This window comes from Teleopsis dalmanni, chromosome 2, assembly GCF_002237135.1.
Source record: "Teleopsis dalmanni isolate 2A chromosome 2, ASM223713v2, whole genome shotgun sequence".
In the NCBI taxonomy this organism is placed as follows: domain Eukaryota; kingdom Metazoa; phylum Arthropoda; class Insecta; order Diptera; family Diopsidae; genus Teleopsis; species Teleopsis dalmanni.
The window spans coordinates 231,916,298-231,932,193 of record NC_051847.1 but is presented as its reverse complement, the minus strand read 5'-3'; the positions used below and the strand labels follow the sequence as shown (position 1 = coordinate 231,932,193).

General features: G+C 29.2%; 1 protein-coding gene across 1 annotated transcript; it reads right to left on the bottom strand.

Moving 5' to 3' along the window:
• Positions 1-61: 61 nt before the first annotated feature.
• LOC119676947 (agrin-like) lies at positions 62-12,616 on the bottom strand. The gene is made up of 16 exons (XM_038088214.1): positions 12,420-12,616; positions 12,162-12,356; positions 11,718-12,074; positions 11,481-11,642; positions 11,263-11,412; positions 11,157-11,183; positions 7,825-8,019; positions 6,659-6,820; positions 6,441-6,590; positions 1,730-1,843; positions 1,437-1,658; positions 1,181-1,342; positions 911-1,105; positions 510-659; positions 286-438; positions 62-186 (listed from the first exon to the last, which is right to left on the bottom strand). Exons 1-16 carry the CDS (start codon positions 12,604-12,606, stop codon positions 62-64), a joined length of 2,706 nt encoding a protein of 901 aa, XP_037944142.1. The 5' UTR covers positions 12,607-12,616.
• Between the last annotated feature and the right edge of the window lie 3,280 nt (positions 12,617-15,896).

Below are 15,896 nucleotides of genomic sequence, written 5' to 3'. Positions count from 1 at the left end.
GTTCTTATAGTTATTGCAGTATAGTTTGTACTTGTGTATGTGGTATAATTGCTCCATGTTGTTATATTATTCGTAGTTGTCGTAATTGTGTAATTCGATGAAGAAGACGACGACGATGATGATGATGATGATGACGCCGATGGAGATGTCGCTGAAGATGTGGACGATCCGGAAGTATGATTTTCACTTATAATAGAACAGGAACCATAATGTTCTATTTTACATACTGCAGATAATAAAAATTAAAGCACAATTTTTTATTTTTTATTTGAATTTCTTATTTACCTTCAGTGCAGTTTTGATTTTTAAATTCACATTCATTTGGAAACGTTATCATATTTCCATTGCAATTTCCGCATATAGGATTAGTTTCCTCTTGACATGTTTGCTCACACGGTTTCACACATTTACCTTCCCATTCCTCCCATGTGAGGCAATCTTTTAATAAAAAGTAGAATGATTACTTTAGTGCTATACAAATTACTAATTATTTAGATATTTAAACTTACTTTTTTTACATCTATCTTGTTCCATAAAGCATTGATTTTGATATTCCACTAATGTGCCATTACATACGCCACAGTATGGTTCATGAAATACTGGACAATTACTCTCGCATTCACAAGGCCCTTCGTTGTTTATGACGCAAGCTCCGACAACTAAAATAATATATTATGACTTAATAGTGCTTTAAATTGTTTGAGCATTACAATATTCAAATATATACGTATAACCGCATATGCTCGAATACATGTTTATACTAATCGCTGTCCTCGAGCACAAGCATTCTCAAACATCAAGATACTTGAAGATTTGATCAGAAAAAATAATATTTTATGTTCTGATATTGAACATTATATAAGCCAAGTTTAAATAGTGTTTGAAGCTAAGATCGTCTAATTGTACATACCGTTTTTGTATAAACAATTTTCTGCTAACAATTCACAATCATTGATAAAAGTTTTTTTTGTGCCTAAACAATCGCCACAGACTAGAGTATGAATTGATGAGTTACACCTCTGGTTACACTCTCCATCTCGTATCAATGCTGGTGTCAAAATTGCCTCCTTACTTTTACACTCACCCCTCCTTTCGTCAGTACATACTATAGATATATTGTACATATTATACATTATACGTTTTATATTAATTTACAATAATTTAAATAAATATAAATCACCTTTTCTGCATTTGATATTTTTTAAGTGACATTCGTTGTGAAAGGTTTCTTCTACGCCATTACATGTAGCACAGTACGGATCAGGAGTATCAGGACACGTAGTTTCGCACTTATCTGTAGAACAGGCCCCTAATCTTATCAGTGAACATTTTGCGTTGATTGCTGTTATATTAGGTAAAATGAAGAAGTTTCAATGATATATTAACACGTTACATTAATAATTAATTATTTATATAATATCATAAAATATTATTACCTTTAAAGCGGCACTCCCTGATTTCGTACTTGCATATATTGCCGATTGTATTTCTTATGCCATTACATTCTTCACAAACTGGCGCAAATGTGTTTGGACATGGCTTTTCGCATGGATCAATAACGATGATATCATCTGGATCTATTTCTTCCTCTTCTTCCACTTCTATCTCTTCGACCTCTGTTACAGTAGCGCATAAGCCATAATTCTTTAAGGTACAAACTAAAATGCAAAAATACATTGTTTCTTTTTTAATTTGAATTTATTTAAAAAAATTTTTTTTTGAATTTCACCTGGCCCAGCACAATTTCGCAATTGGAATTGACAAGGATTACTAAAGCTTCGTAATTCTCCTCCACAATCGGCACAAACTGGATTATATTCGGTCATGCATTGTTGATTACACGCTGTTGTATGAACGTAGGTGTAAAGCAGGGAATTTAGAATCAAAATTATACAAATCCTGTAAATACAACTCATTTCAGATAAATTATGAAACTGATTTGCTGTAACGTTCATCAACGCTTTTATACATCATATGGGTGCATACATTGCAGATAAAAATAAATTAACAATGCCCCTTTATCTGCAGGTTATTACTTTTCAAAAATCACAAGTTAGTAAATATAACCATAAATTATTTGCATTTTGGAAATATAGAATTTTAACCAATAGAACTTGAAATGTATCTGCGCTCTAGAGTCAATGTCCCACAAATTAAATAATGTCGTTTATATATTTTTCAATCAGTTAATGTAATTGTATTTGTTTTTTCTTATTCACATTGATATGATTATCATGCGCTTATCATAACGAAATCATTGTACCCAATTTGTAGATCACTGGGTCACTTAAATACTTTCTATAAATCATATACTGGGTGTTATTCATAAAGTGTCATGAATACAGTTAGTGTCCCAACAAAATAATTATATATAAACGGATATCAAGATTTATATTTACAGGGGCAAGTTGTAAATTGTTAGAGATAAAATCACACAGATGGCGCACGCAGTATGATGTCCCATTACTTTTTTAAAAACTGTACCTTTTTGTTTTTAACTGTCAAGTTTTGTAAAGAGTTAATTGTGTGGTTTTATTTTTATATAATGTGTTCAAAATACATGTATTAGATTAGGCAATTTTAATATAATGAAATTTGTTTAATGAGTGATATATACTAATATCCGGGCACACTCAAAGTTCAACAGTAAAGTAACCCTAATATTTCACACTCTCTTATAAAAAGATTACACCTGCAACTATTCCGTGTTTTGGGAGGAGGTGAATTCTTTTCACCCTTAAAAAAAGCGAAGGAACAAAGAAAGTTATATTCGGATTATCTACCAGGTCCATCACAATTGAAATCACTTATAGGGATATTCAACATAAAATAATAATTGTATGCTACTAAGAAAAATCAGAATCATTACGGGATTTCCGGTAAGATACTATAGATTAATTGGGAACTTACTGTTGTGAAACTTGTAGGTGTTGGTGGTTCTGTAACTCATCTTTGCAGATTATGTCTTTAATACAATCACAAAAATAATTACTTTTTATTATGGGTACTCTCTTTAATAACAGTGCCCATAGCAACATATTTTATTTCAGTAGATAAAATTTTTAATATCTCTTAATGTGCCAGGTATTTTGGGCCCAAAATAGAACAACAAAAAACACATAGAAATGACGCAACAGCTAAGCGGTCGTTTTTTTATACCAAAGGTCATTGGTTCGATGCCTCCACAGATTATTTTTGAAATGCTAAGTGTCTTTGCAATTTAATAAAAATCAAATTTAAATACTTATAAAACTAGAAGATATATATAAATTAATATAAATATATCAATAATTTTTTTTAATTTTAATAAAGCATTTCAAAAAATATTTAAAAGATTTTAAAAAAAAATATTTGAAAAAATTAGAATTTTTAAGGGCACAAAAAATAGAAGTAATTATACAAAAATGGTAAGTTAGTAGCTACTCTAAGAGTGCAATGTTTTTAATGGAACGCATATGATGTGCAAGACATGGACGCATTCAGACTTCAACACGTGTACGCAAAATGTCATCGACGACATTTGAAGAATTTGTTTGAAGTTGTCTTCGATGGTCATCAATTATTTAAAGTGATCGATCTACAAATATAGGTCCATGCATTCAAAACATCTTTAAAGACGGATCAATCTGTTTCCACATTGTTATTTATTTTGCTAGTCAATTCTGTGTATTACTAATCTCAATACAAATCTTAATCTTAATCCTGATTTCAACAGCAACATCAATAGAAAAAATACGCTAAATGCTAATTAAAAAGTATAAGTGAATTTAAACAAAAGAAACAAAAACAGACTCTCTTCTGAGATCTTTCAGAAGAATATATTACTTATATAAGAAAGATAATTCTATCATATGAAATGCTACTAAGGATAATAAGGGACTGATATACAAAGAATAAAAAATAGATGTATACTCGTATGAAAATTTTAAAATAAAGGACATATTTTTGATAAGCTGTTTTAGAGATATTTGGATTTTAAGAAGTATGTTAAATATAATTCTTCCTCAGTCAATTTTCTTGGGTGCAGTGTATCTAGCCTAATATTGAACATCCTTCATCCTTTTCTCCATATAATATCTTTTAAGTCTTGAATCAATTAATTGATTATTTATTATTAACGAAACATATACCCTGTATCTTCTATATATTATACATATTATATTATTATTATTATTTTAATAAATACGTTAAATATAATTCTTCCTCAGTCAATGTTCAGTGACTGAGGGTGCAGTGTATCTAGTCCAATATTGAACATCCTTCATCCCTTTCTCTTTATAATATCTTTTAAGTCTTTAACCAAATAATTGATTATTTATTATTAACGAAACATATACCCTGTATCTACAATATATTATACATAATATATTATAATTATTAATTATTTACTTGTTTTAAATAAATTATTATTTATTGTGCTATTGAAGTAAATTAGTATTAATTACAACAATATAATTTAAAATTATTCAAATTACACATATGGAAAAAAACTGAAGACTATAAGATAAAAAACAAAGAAATATTTTTTTTAGGCATTGCAACCGGTCACCTATTTAATTTACTTATGATAACCCCACAAATTTTTGATAGCAGTCAAAAAACTCTTTGAATGTTGCTAAGATAAAGTGCTAGTCTCTTGAAATGTTTTATCTTAGAAGGATAAAACTTGAAATTTAAATTTTATTTTTTTATACCATTCATCTACCATTATAGTAAGTGATTGAATTTGTATCAATTTTTGTAAAGCAGTGAAGTAGAGTCTTCCATTATAAAGAATATTATTATATATATATCAAAGTTTAATCATCTAAACCAATCTCTCTCATCTACAATACAAAATAATTACTTAATATTTAATTTAAAGATGTTTTATCTGTGATATAGTGTAATTTTTATTGTGATTATATCTCGACACTAACAATATATATAATATATTTCATATTTGACTCTAAGGATATGTATTGAAAAAGCAAAGATATTGAATATTATTTATATGCACTTTCTATACAGCCAATAATTACGGTCAATAAGGTAAATATTTTACATCAGACACAGAAGCTTCAAGTTCTGGCGTTAAAATGAAAAAAAGAGGGGTATGGAGTGTTAGATGGAGATAACTGCATCGATTCATTCCATCAAGTTCTTGACCAATATGTTAATTCTATGAAAAGTACTTTATATTTCATTTCCTCCACTGTAATAAAAATATAATGACAAACGATATTTAAAAGCTTGATTTGTTGGAATCACAAGTACAAAGTTATTTAGAATAAGTATTAGATTACAAAAAGGATTTGGACTCCCAGTGGAATAGAATACGAAAACTATAAAAGACATTTTTTTTGCAACAAAATAAACGTCTTTCGTGCAGGAATTTCTAATTTCAGACGAAGCAATAACTCACATATTATTAATTTTCTCCTGGATTAGAATGTGATCAAACATCTCATCGTGTATCTATCAAAGAAGACATATTGTTACATCAAACAGATTTTTCATGCTGTTCTAGAAATGGCCGTTAACAACCCCTATATGATATTTATAACCTCAGTTCTGTTCTATTGAGAAATGACACCTTTTTGTACTCAGACCAACTCCTTAAACTACAGGTTATATAAAATATCGCACCAGTACGTTATTCAGAAAAATATTTATTCAATTTTTGTTTTTGATAATGGAAGTCGAATATTGGACATTTTTTCCAAATTTTAGTTAAATTTATACACTTTGATTAAATTAACATAACACAAAATATAATAAAATTAATTAATATAACAAAAATTGTCATATATTGGATTGAGCAAAAACTTCTTGACGCTTTTCCGTTCTTAGATAGATGACAGAACACTTAATTATTACAAGTAATTGGCAATTGCCTGACAAGTATTTAGACAAATATATTGTCTAATTTTGTTCTCAAACTTTGTAAAAAATGTTTTTTGGTCTGATGAGTCTACTTTCGAGAAAGTCAATGGAGAAATGGATAGTTTTACAAAAATGTGACATGTAAGCAACCACTATAAATTAATAGTGCCAGACCACAGATATATAATATATAGATATAAATAGATTAAATCAACATATCTCCATTCCTTCCGGTATTTGAAATAATATCATGTAAACATAAAATGTACCTAAACAACGAGAACTATGAAAATTTCCAGACTCTTATAAAACCTTGCAATTCCAATAAAAGAAATTAATCGAAAATATAATCAATGTCGATAAAAAAAATAACATCAAATAATTATAGAGCAGTCCAAATATAATTCCTTTCCGGGTTTATTTTGTTTATATCAGTAAAATTTATTAAAATTTTATATTAAGAGTTTACAGAAAATATTAAGTTTAACATAACAACCTGAAAATGAAAAGTTGTGAGAAATGGGTAAATTAAACATTATATTAGATATAGAAAAATGAAATTTCTGATTCCTTACCATTGTTCAATTCACAATTCTTCATATCATATTTACATGAATTATCGAACAACATTAACTGTCCATTGCACTTAGCACACACTGGTTCTCCAGTAGCTGGGCATGGTTTTACACAGGGATTACAGACACCTACAGTGACTCCGGTACATCCTAAAAATGTTCAAAGAATCACAATTTTTTCAAACTTTTCTAAAAAATTATCTTTGAAGTCATATCACCTTGGTCAGGGCAATTCCATTTTTTATAATAACACATATTTCTGAAATTAATACGTTTGCCGGGACAATGCGCACAAACTGGGTTATGAACGTCCGAACAATTTCTTGCACAAGGATTAGGAGTTGTTGTAATACAAGGACCGTTAGATTGAAATACACAGGCTAATATAGACATCAATCAAAATAAATTAGATACTTCTAACAATAATGATCGAAATTCAAATATTTACTTGGTACATCACAGTTTTGCTTACGAAGAAAGCATATATTCCTGAAGGTTCTACGTACTTTACCATCACACAAACCACAAACTTGATTTATTTCAGTAGGACATTCTCTAGTACATGCTGGATGCTTGGTTGTTGTTGTGGTTTTCTTTGTGGTTGTTGTCGATTTTTTTGTTGTGGTGGTTGTAGTTGGTTGTTTTGTTGTTGTGGTTGTAGTCGGTTGTTTTGTTGTTGTAGTCGTTGTCGGTTGTTTCGTTGTTGTAGTCGTTGTCGGTTGTTTTGTTGTTGTGGTTGTAGTTGGCTCTTTCGTTGTTGTGGTTGTAGTCGGTTGTTTTGTTGTTGTGGTTGTAGTTGGCTCTTTCGTTGTTGTGGTTGTAGTCGGTTGTTTTGTTGTTGTGGTTGTAGTTGGCTCTTTTGTTGTTGTAGTCGTTGTCGGTTGTTTTGTTGTTGTGGTTGTAGTCGGTTGTTTTGTTGTTGTGGTTGTAGTTGGCTCTTTCGTTGTTGTGGTTGTAGTCGGTTGTTTTGTTGTTGTGGTTGTAGTTGGCTCTTTTGTTGTTGTAGTCGGTTGTTTTGTTGTTGTGGTTGTAGTCGGATGTTTTGTTGTTGTTGTAGTTGTAGTCGGGTGTTTTGTTGTTGTTGTTGTTGTAGTCGGGTGTTTTGTTGTTGTGGTTGTAGTTGTAGTTGGCTCTTTTGTTGTTGTTGTTGTAGTCGGATGTTTTGTTGTTGTGGTTGTAGTCGGATGTTTTGTTGTTGTGGTTGTAGTTGGCTCTTTTGTTGTTGTAGTTATAGTCGGTTGTTTTGTTGTAATGGTTGTAGATGGTGTACAATGTCCATATGACTCATATACGCAATCTATACAATATACATTGTAGTTAGTATTACAAAGAATTTGCGACTAACAAAAATTTTTCACTTTTAATTAATATCAAACATACTCACTTTCTTCATTACAATTTAATAAACACATATTATTAAACATTTTCAAATGTCCATTACAATTTCCACAAACTGGTACACTTACGGCTACACTGCGACATTCATCATCACAATTCCGAGGAGGAGCACTTGTTATAAGTGCTGTGCTAGTTTCAGTGTTATGCGATGGACAAGCGCCAGAAGATACTAAATAACAATCTAGAATATTCCAATTATAAAATTCATATAATTGTTCAAATATCTTATCTGATTTCATATTACCATAATCACAAAATAGATGACATGAACTTTTGAAGGTAACTTCTCTATTATCGATGCATTCACCGCATACAGGTCTATCTTGCTTACTGTGTTCCTGATCACATGAGTCCTGACAAGTTTTTATATAAGTGCCAATTACAAATGCAAAAAATTGCAGTAAAATAAAACTTCTATAATTCGCAATCATCTTCACTTAATTAAACATTTAAATTGAAAACGTTATTGTCAAGTTAGGTACTTATATAGCTGAATACATTTAATTTACATATTTCTGAAGCATATAGCTATATGTATATTTGACATGATAAAGTTATTTGAAAATCAACAGTTCTAACTGTTCAAATACATTTACTCTACAAAAATATAGGTTCTTGACCTGAATAGACAAATACTTCCCAAATTACTTGGATTTTCTTAACAAATTTTAATTTAGAGTACCCTACAGTTGCCATTTTTATATATAATAACCAAGGCTTCGTTCTATAATAATCAAAGGCTTCGAACCGGAACGGAACCAAAAACCGAAAAAAACAGATATATTTATCGAAGCGAAAACCGGAACCGAATTGTTATTTTTTTGTTTTGAACCGGATCGAAAACCAGAACGGAAAAAATTCCGGTTCGAAGCCCTGAAAATAACATATACTCACTCCAGAGTTCTATATTTGTGTGGAACTTACTTTTTTTAAACTTATTTAAGCTTTTACAGTATGTTAGCATGCCTAGCCATTGTTTAGATTTATAAATAATATATATACAAAATACGGTTCTCTTGAAAAAACTTTTTCACTAAATCTATGAACATTTACGTTGGCACTTTAAATCCAAATTAATCTGTGCTTGTTTTTTTTTTTAGATAGACTCTGCTCCACAAAATTATATGAAATGGCTAATTTAAATTACAACTTTTAATGGTAGAACTCCAATTTCTGTCCTATCTAGACAGCTTCAGTAAACTCTAGCTAACACGAGTCACTGGAGAACATACATATAAGTCTACAAAATCTACAATTTCGATATTTGAAATTAATTGTTATTTTTAGACTAATAAAAGATAAAAATTAATATTTTTTTTGATTTTATTTCTAACGGATACGTCCACAAAATAAAACAAATATTATTCACATGCTCTTAAATTCAATCATTTTATATGTTATGATAATATTATTTCATATATTATTTAAAAGACTACAAGTATTTTAATATAGGAACTTAAAAAGGAATGTATGTAATTATTTTATCTACATAAAGAAAGGTTTTTTTATCTATATAAAGAAAGGACTTTTATCTATATAATGAAAGGATTTTATAGAGATAAGGAAAATGTGAAAGAAGTGTCCACAACTATATAAATATCATTGGAAAATTTATATATCTTTCAACTAGTATTTAAGTTTTATCGTCAAATAAATGACATCTTACACAAAGAAATTCACATCAGATATATTATCTGATATTAAATAAATTGATTGATTAAAATCCATAGCTATCCAGATAAACTAAGTAATTGTATTTAATTTATTTTTTTCTCTTCTTTGCTTGATCAAACGCGAGTTAGTATCTAAAACACTTTTACTCAATAGTGTCTGTGACTGTGACGGGGCGTGCCCTATCTGGAAGGGTGTGCGGCCCTTCTACAATGATGTTGTTTTTATATGTACAGTTTAAATCAGAAATGATAAATTGAAAGAGATATGATTTTTTATTAATAATAACTATATTACATTAGGCAATAATATATTCACAATATAATATTTAGCAATTCGTTAATAAAATAACATATGAAATAAATTGAATTATTAATTTATATATAAAAGTTTAATATTATATCAATATGACTCTTGACTCTCAAGTCTTTCTCATGTACCATGTATCATGAGCTTTTAGCATACCTACATATATTCTGATAAGTTCAGAGTTTTCTAATGGTAGATGGAGTAGCATTGCCATACTTAACACAGTCATAAAATAGTTTAGGTCTAATTATTTGCTTATAAAGCATTTTATTTACTCAACTTTTCTTGTGTTAAAGGTTTTAGGGCATTGAAAAGTTAGACCTAAGAGTTTAACATTGTATTCCTATTCTATTTCCACATTATTGACTTTTTTCCTTGCATTTTGATCTGTACGTCTTCCAATGATCGTAGGCTTCATCTTTTCAGCATTAACCACAATTCTCCACCTGCGAAAGTAACTCATTATTTTATCAATATGCAGCTATAAATTGTTTGAAATAGAATTAGCATTTTTGTCAGCACTTATAATTCAGAAGTCGTCAGCAAAAATCGAAATTGTGTTCATAAATTCCAAAGTAAAACCTGCTGTATATATATAATACAATAAAGGAAATAATGGAGATCCTTGAGGGACGCCCGCTTCAATTTTCTTTACAGAGGAAAAGTGGTTTTGAACTTTAACCAAGAACTTTCTATTTGATGGAAAGTTTGCTTAAAGATTTATCAATTCAACTGGAATATCATAATTATATAGTTCGATGATCAATCTGTTATGTAACACCTTATCGAACGATTTAGCGATGTTAAACAAGACCACTCCAGTAGATTTCACTTCGCTGAGAAGTTAAAATTAAACAAATGCCAAGATGATTTAATTTTTATAAGAAAAATTTTCATATATTGGGTTGGACGCAAGGGTTTTGCCTGACAGGTGGGAGATCAGTTGATTATTACAAGTAGTTATCAAAAAACATATTTTATATATTAATATATTTTATTTATTTTTTTCTGAAACTTTATTTGTGAAAAATATTTTTTGGTGTGGGGAGTCTATTCTCAAAAAAGTCCATGAAAAAATGGATTGATTTCCAGAAGAATGAAGTGTAAGCAGATATAATAAAGTAGACCGTAAAATTGATTAAAACAAAGAGAACTATGAATAGTTCCAAACTGTTAGAAAACCTAAAAATTCTACAATAACAGAAATTTCAGATGGTAGTCGAAAATATGTACAACTTGGAATAATTTTTAACCAGCACAAAAAAAAATACAATTTGTTTTTCGTTTTATTTTATTTACAACAGTAAAATTTATTAAAATTTTATTTTAAAAATTTACAGAAAATGTTAAGTTTAACATAACAACCTGAAAATGAAAAGTTGTGAGAAATGGGTAAATTAAACATTAAATTAGATATAGAAAAATGAAATTTCTGATTCCTTACCATTGTTCAATTCACAATTCTTCATATCATATTTACATGAATTATCGAACAACATTAACTGTCCATTACACTTAGCACACACTGGTTCTCCAGTAGCTGGGCATGGTTTTACACAGGGATTGCAGACACCTACAGTGACTCCGGTACATCCTAAAAATGTTCAAAGAATCACAATTTTTTAAAACTTTTCTAAAAAATTATCTTTGAAGTCATATCACCTTGGTCAGGGCAATTCCATTTTTTATAATAACACATATTTCTGAAATTAATACGTTTGCCAGGACAATGAGCACAAACTGGGTTATGAACGTCCGAACAATTTCTAGCACAAGGATTAGGAGTTGTTGTAATACAAGGACCGTTAGATTGAAATACACAGGCTAATATAGACATCAATCAAAATAAATTAGATACTTCTAACAACTTCTAACAATAATCGAAATTCAAATATTTACTTGGTACATCACAGTTTTGCTTACGAAGAAAGCATATATTCCTGAAGGTTCTACGTACTTTACCATCACACAAACCACAAACTTGATTTATTTCAGTAGGACATTCTCTAGTACATGCTGGATGCTTGGTTGTTGTTGTAGTTTTTATTGTGGTCGTTGTTGTAGGTGCTTTTGTTGTTGTAGTTGTAGTTGTAATCGGATGTTTTGTAGTTGTGGTTGTAGTTGTAATCGGATGTTCTGGTGTTGTGGTTGTAGTTGTAATCGGGTGTTCTGGTGTTGTGGTTGTAGTTTTAATCGGGTGTTCTGGTGTTGTGGTTGTAGATGGTGTACAATGTCCATATGACTTATATACGCAATCTATACAATATACATTGTAGTTAGTATTACAAAGAATTTGCGACTAACAAAAGCTTTTCACCTTTAATCAATATTAAACATACTCACTTTCTTCATTACAATTTAATAAACACATATTATTAAACATTTTCAAATGTCCATTGCAATTTCCACAAACTGGTACACTTACGGCTACACTACGACATTCATCATCACAATTCCGAGGAGGAGCACTTGTTATAAGTGCTGTGCTAGTTTCAGTGTTATGCGATGGACAAGCGCCAGAAGATACTAAATAACAATCTAGAATATTCCAATTATAAAATTCATATAATTGTTCAAATATCTTATCTGATTTCATATTACCATAATCACAAAATAGATGACATGAACTTTTGAAGGTAACTTCTCTATTATCGATGCATTCACCGCATACAGGACTATCTTGCTTACTGTGTTCCTGATCACATGACTCCTGACAGATTTCTTTATAAGTGCTAACTGCAAACGCAAAAAATTGCAGTAAAATAAAACTTCTATAATTCACAATCATCTTCACTTAGTTAAACACTTAAATTGCAAATGTTATTGCAAAGTTAGGTCCTTATATAGCTGAATTATTTGATTTACATTTTTCCAAAGCATATAGCTATATATATATATATTTGATACGATAAAGCTATTTGAAAATCAACACATCTAACAGTTCAAATAAATTCACTTAGCAAAAATTAAGGTTATTGACCTGAATAGATAAATACTTCCCAAAAATATTCGGATTTTCTTAACAAATCTTAATTTAGAATACCCTACAGTTGGTATTTATATATAACTGAAAATAAAATATTATCTACTGCACATATCTACTGCAGATACTCCCACTTCTTATGAGAGAAATATTCTCTTACTATTAAATAGAAGAAACTGTTTTATTTTCAGAAAAATAATATTTTTAAAACTTTACAATAAAACAAGGTTTGGCCTAGGCACCAGATATTGTTTAGGTTGAAACCTATATACAGGATTTACATTCGCTTTGCTACATCACAGAAGACGAACAATTAGAATAAAAAAAAGTCTGTCCTTTAAAAAAAATCATAAAGAGTATAAAGAACTTAGATCAGCTAGAAGTACACACTCTTTTTTACTGAAGATATGAAATAGTAAATTAGAAGAGGATCTACATTTCATAAAAGGCATTTAAGTTTTTAATTAATTTACTGAGATACATAATAGAACTTTCAGGATGCAATGAACTTGGAGCTATAATAATATTAATCAAGATACATCATTTTAGAGTTAATTGGGTTGTAGATATTTATAAAACTTAATTTTGTAAAAAAAGTTTTGTAAAACTTTTTTAGTGTGTTATAAAAATACGGCTGGAAAAGTTAGTCATTGCTAAGATTTAAAAATGTATACAAAAGATATATGAAATAGGTTTTTTTTTGATAAAACTTATTATAAACATAAACTTTTCTGTTTTACATTTCATATAAAAGTATTTTAGACACAAATTGATTATTGCTTAGTAATTATAAGTTTTTTCTAGATAGACTTTGCTTTAATAATATTATCTCTGCAGAAAAGATCTTTCAGGTCACACTACATGCATAACCTATCCATAATAATAAATAAATTATCTGATATTGGTTGATATAAATTAAAACTTTTAATTGTAGAGTTGCAATTTCTGTCGCATCTAGACAGTTTCAGTCGACTCTTGCTAACACGAGTCACTGAAGAACATACATATAACATACATATATATAAGTCTACAGAATCTACAATTTCGACATTTGAAATTAATTATTATTTTTAGACTAATAAAAGATAAAAATTAATAAATAATTTTTTTTATTTCTAACGGATACAGCGACAAAATAAAACAAATATTATTCACACGCTCTGAAATTCACTCATTTTATATGTTATGTTAACATTTTTTCTTATATTATTTAAATAATTAAATAATGTATCTGAAAATTGGAACAAAAAAATTGTTTTTTTAATATAAATATAAAAAAAGGTTTTATGTGTACAAAAATAAATTATATCAAAAAGAAAAATTTAATATTAAAATAAAAATATCAGTGAAAATTTTGAGACGTTTGCATTAACTTTCAGAAAATGTGTATCTAAGTCATCTGCTTATATCGCAACTAAATTCAAATTTTGATCAGTTTAGTTTATATATGTTTAATTTAATAAAGTACTTCTATTAGTGCCCCTCAACAAATCCTTTATGTATTGAAGCATTACACATTATAATAAAAAGTCATATAAAAATTTTGACATTCAAATAACCAGCCCACTGTTTGTGGCATTTTGAATGGCCGTGATTATCGATAGACACTCTCATTTAGTGTCTTCGGACCATTGTGCCAAGTTATATGTAAATCTTCACCGCAAAAAAAAAATTGTGAAAATGTTCTAAAGTCATTTAAATTTCTTAGAGAAATGCAAACTGGTTTTGTAAACCGAGAAGCCACCCAACAGACTTACACCGAGAACTTTACTTTATACTATGCAATATTCTATTCGTTCCAAACAAATGAAATTTTGATATCTGAATCTACCTTATTGATCCTGCCAATAAAGTGTCTTACTACAAACATATATTTTTTAAAAATCCTACATCTCTATCTATATCTGGGACAATAAAAACCTCAAGGAACCCTCGGAAGTGCATTACATACACAATATGTCGCTGTATGACATTCGTTATGTCGCTGTATGACATATTATGCGCACGTACTTTTTGGAAAATGACTAATATGTAATAGAAATACCGCAACAGTGATGTTTAATTAAAGTTTTTTTTTTAAATTTGAAACAAATGAAAAAGGGACATATGTAAATAGTGTCGAATACGCACGGTTTTGACTTGATTGCATGAAAAATATACACTATCTGTATTTGCACATTTTAGTGATGTGAAATAAACTAAGCAAACTCCTTCACTTTGCTCACACATGCAGTTAGTGCTCAACTAAGTTTAAATACTCGTATATATATCGTAATGAAATGTACAACAGGCAAAGTGCCACCTAATAATAATAAACACAAAAAAGACAAGGGGAAAGTGAAAAAACTTTGGAAAAAGCCAAACTGTTACTTGACAAAAGAAATGATTATTTAGTGCAAAATAAACAAAATAAATAAATTAATAGAAAAATAAAAATATTAACATTATAAGAAAAAAGTGCCAGTTGACAGCACTAATAAAATTCATGTAGAAAATGTCTGTGTAAACGAACGGTATCTTTTTAGGAGCGCGTGCCAAACATTAAAATTTTCTTGTCTAATTTTTGACTGCTAAGATTTTGATTTGACTAAAAGTTCTTTTAGAAAGTAATAAAAAAAAACAAAAAAACGATCCTTATATTTTCGACCATACGTGCTGTACGTCCGTATATACTAAATAAAAACAATAGCGCGCGTGCCACACAAATTTTCCACACATATGACACGCATGGTATAGATATACCATTGCTGGATGTGATAATACTAACGCCTTAAAATAGGCAATGAAAATCTCGTTGATATAAATAGATTTAATAAAGAATACTTTTGGGCTTCTGTTATATTTAACAAACGTACAATAAACATAGCTGCGAACCGTGATATGTGAATAGCGGTATTTGCAAATAATTTTGCAAAAATTCTGACATTTGAAGGACCTGCGCAGTTCCACATAAACTCGAGCGATACTTTTCTGTAGTAAAAATTGCTCAGTTTGTCATCTGTCTGTCGTAGAACACAAAATTTCAACTTTGCAAATGTAAAAATATTTGCAAAAACAGTGCAGTTAATTAACAAAAAATATAATAAAAAGGCAAT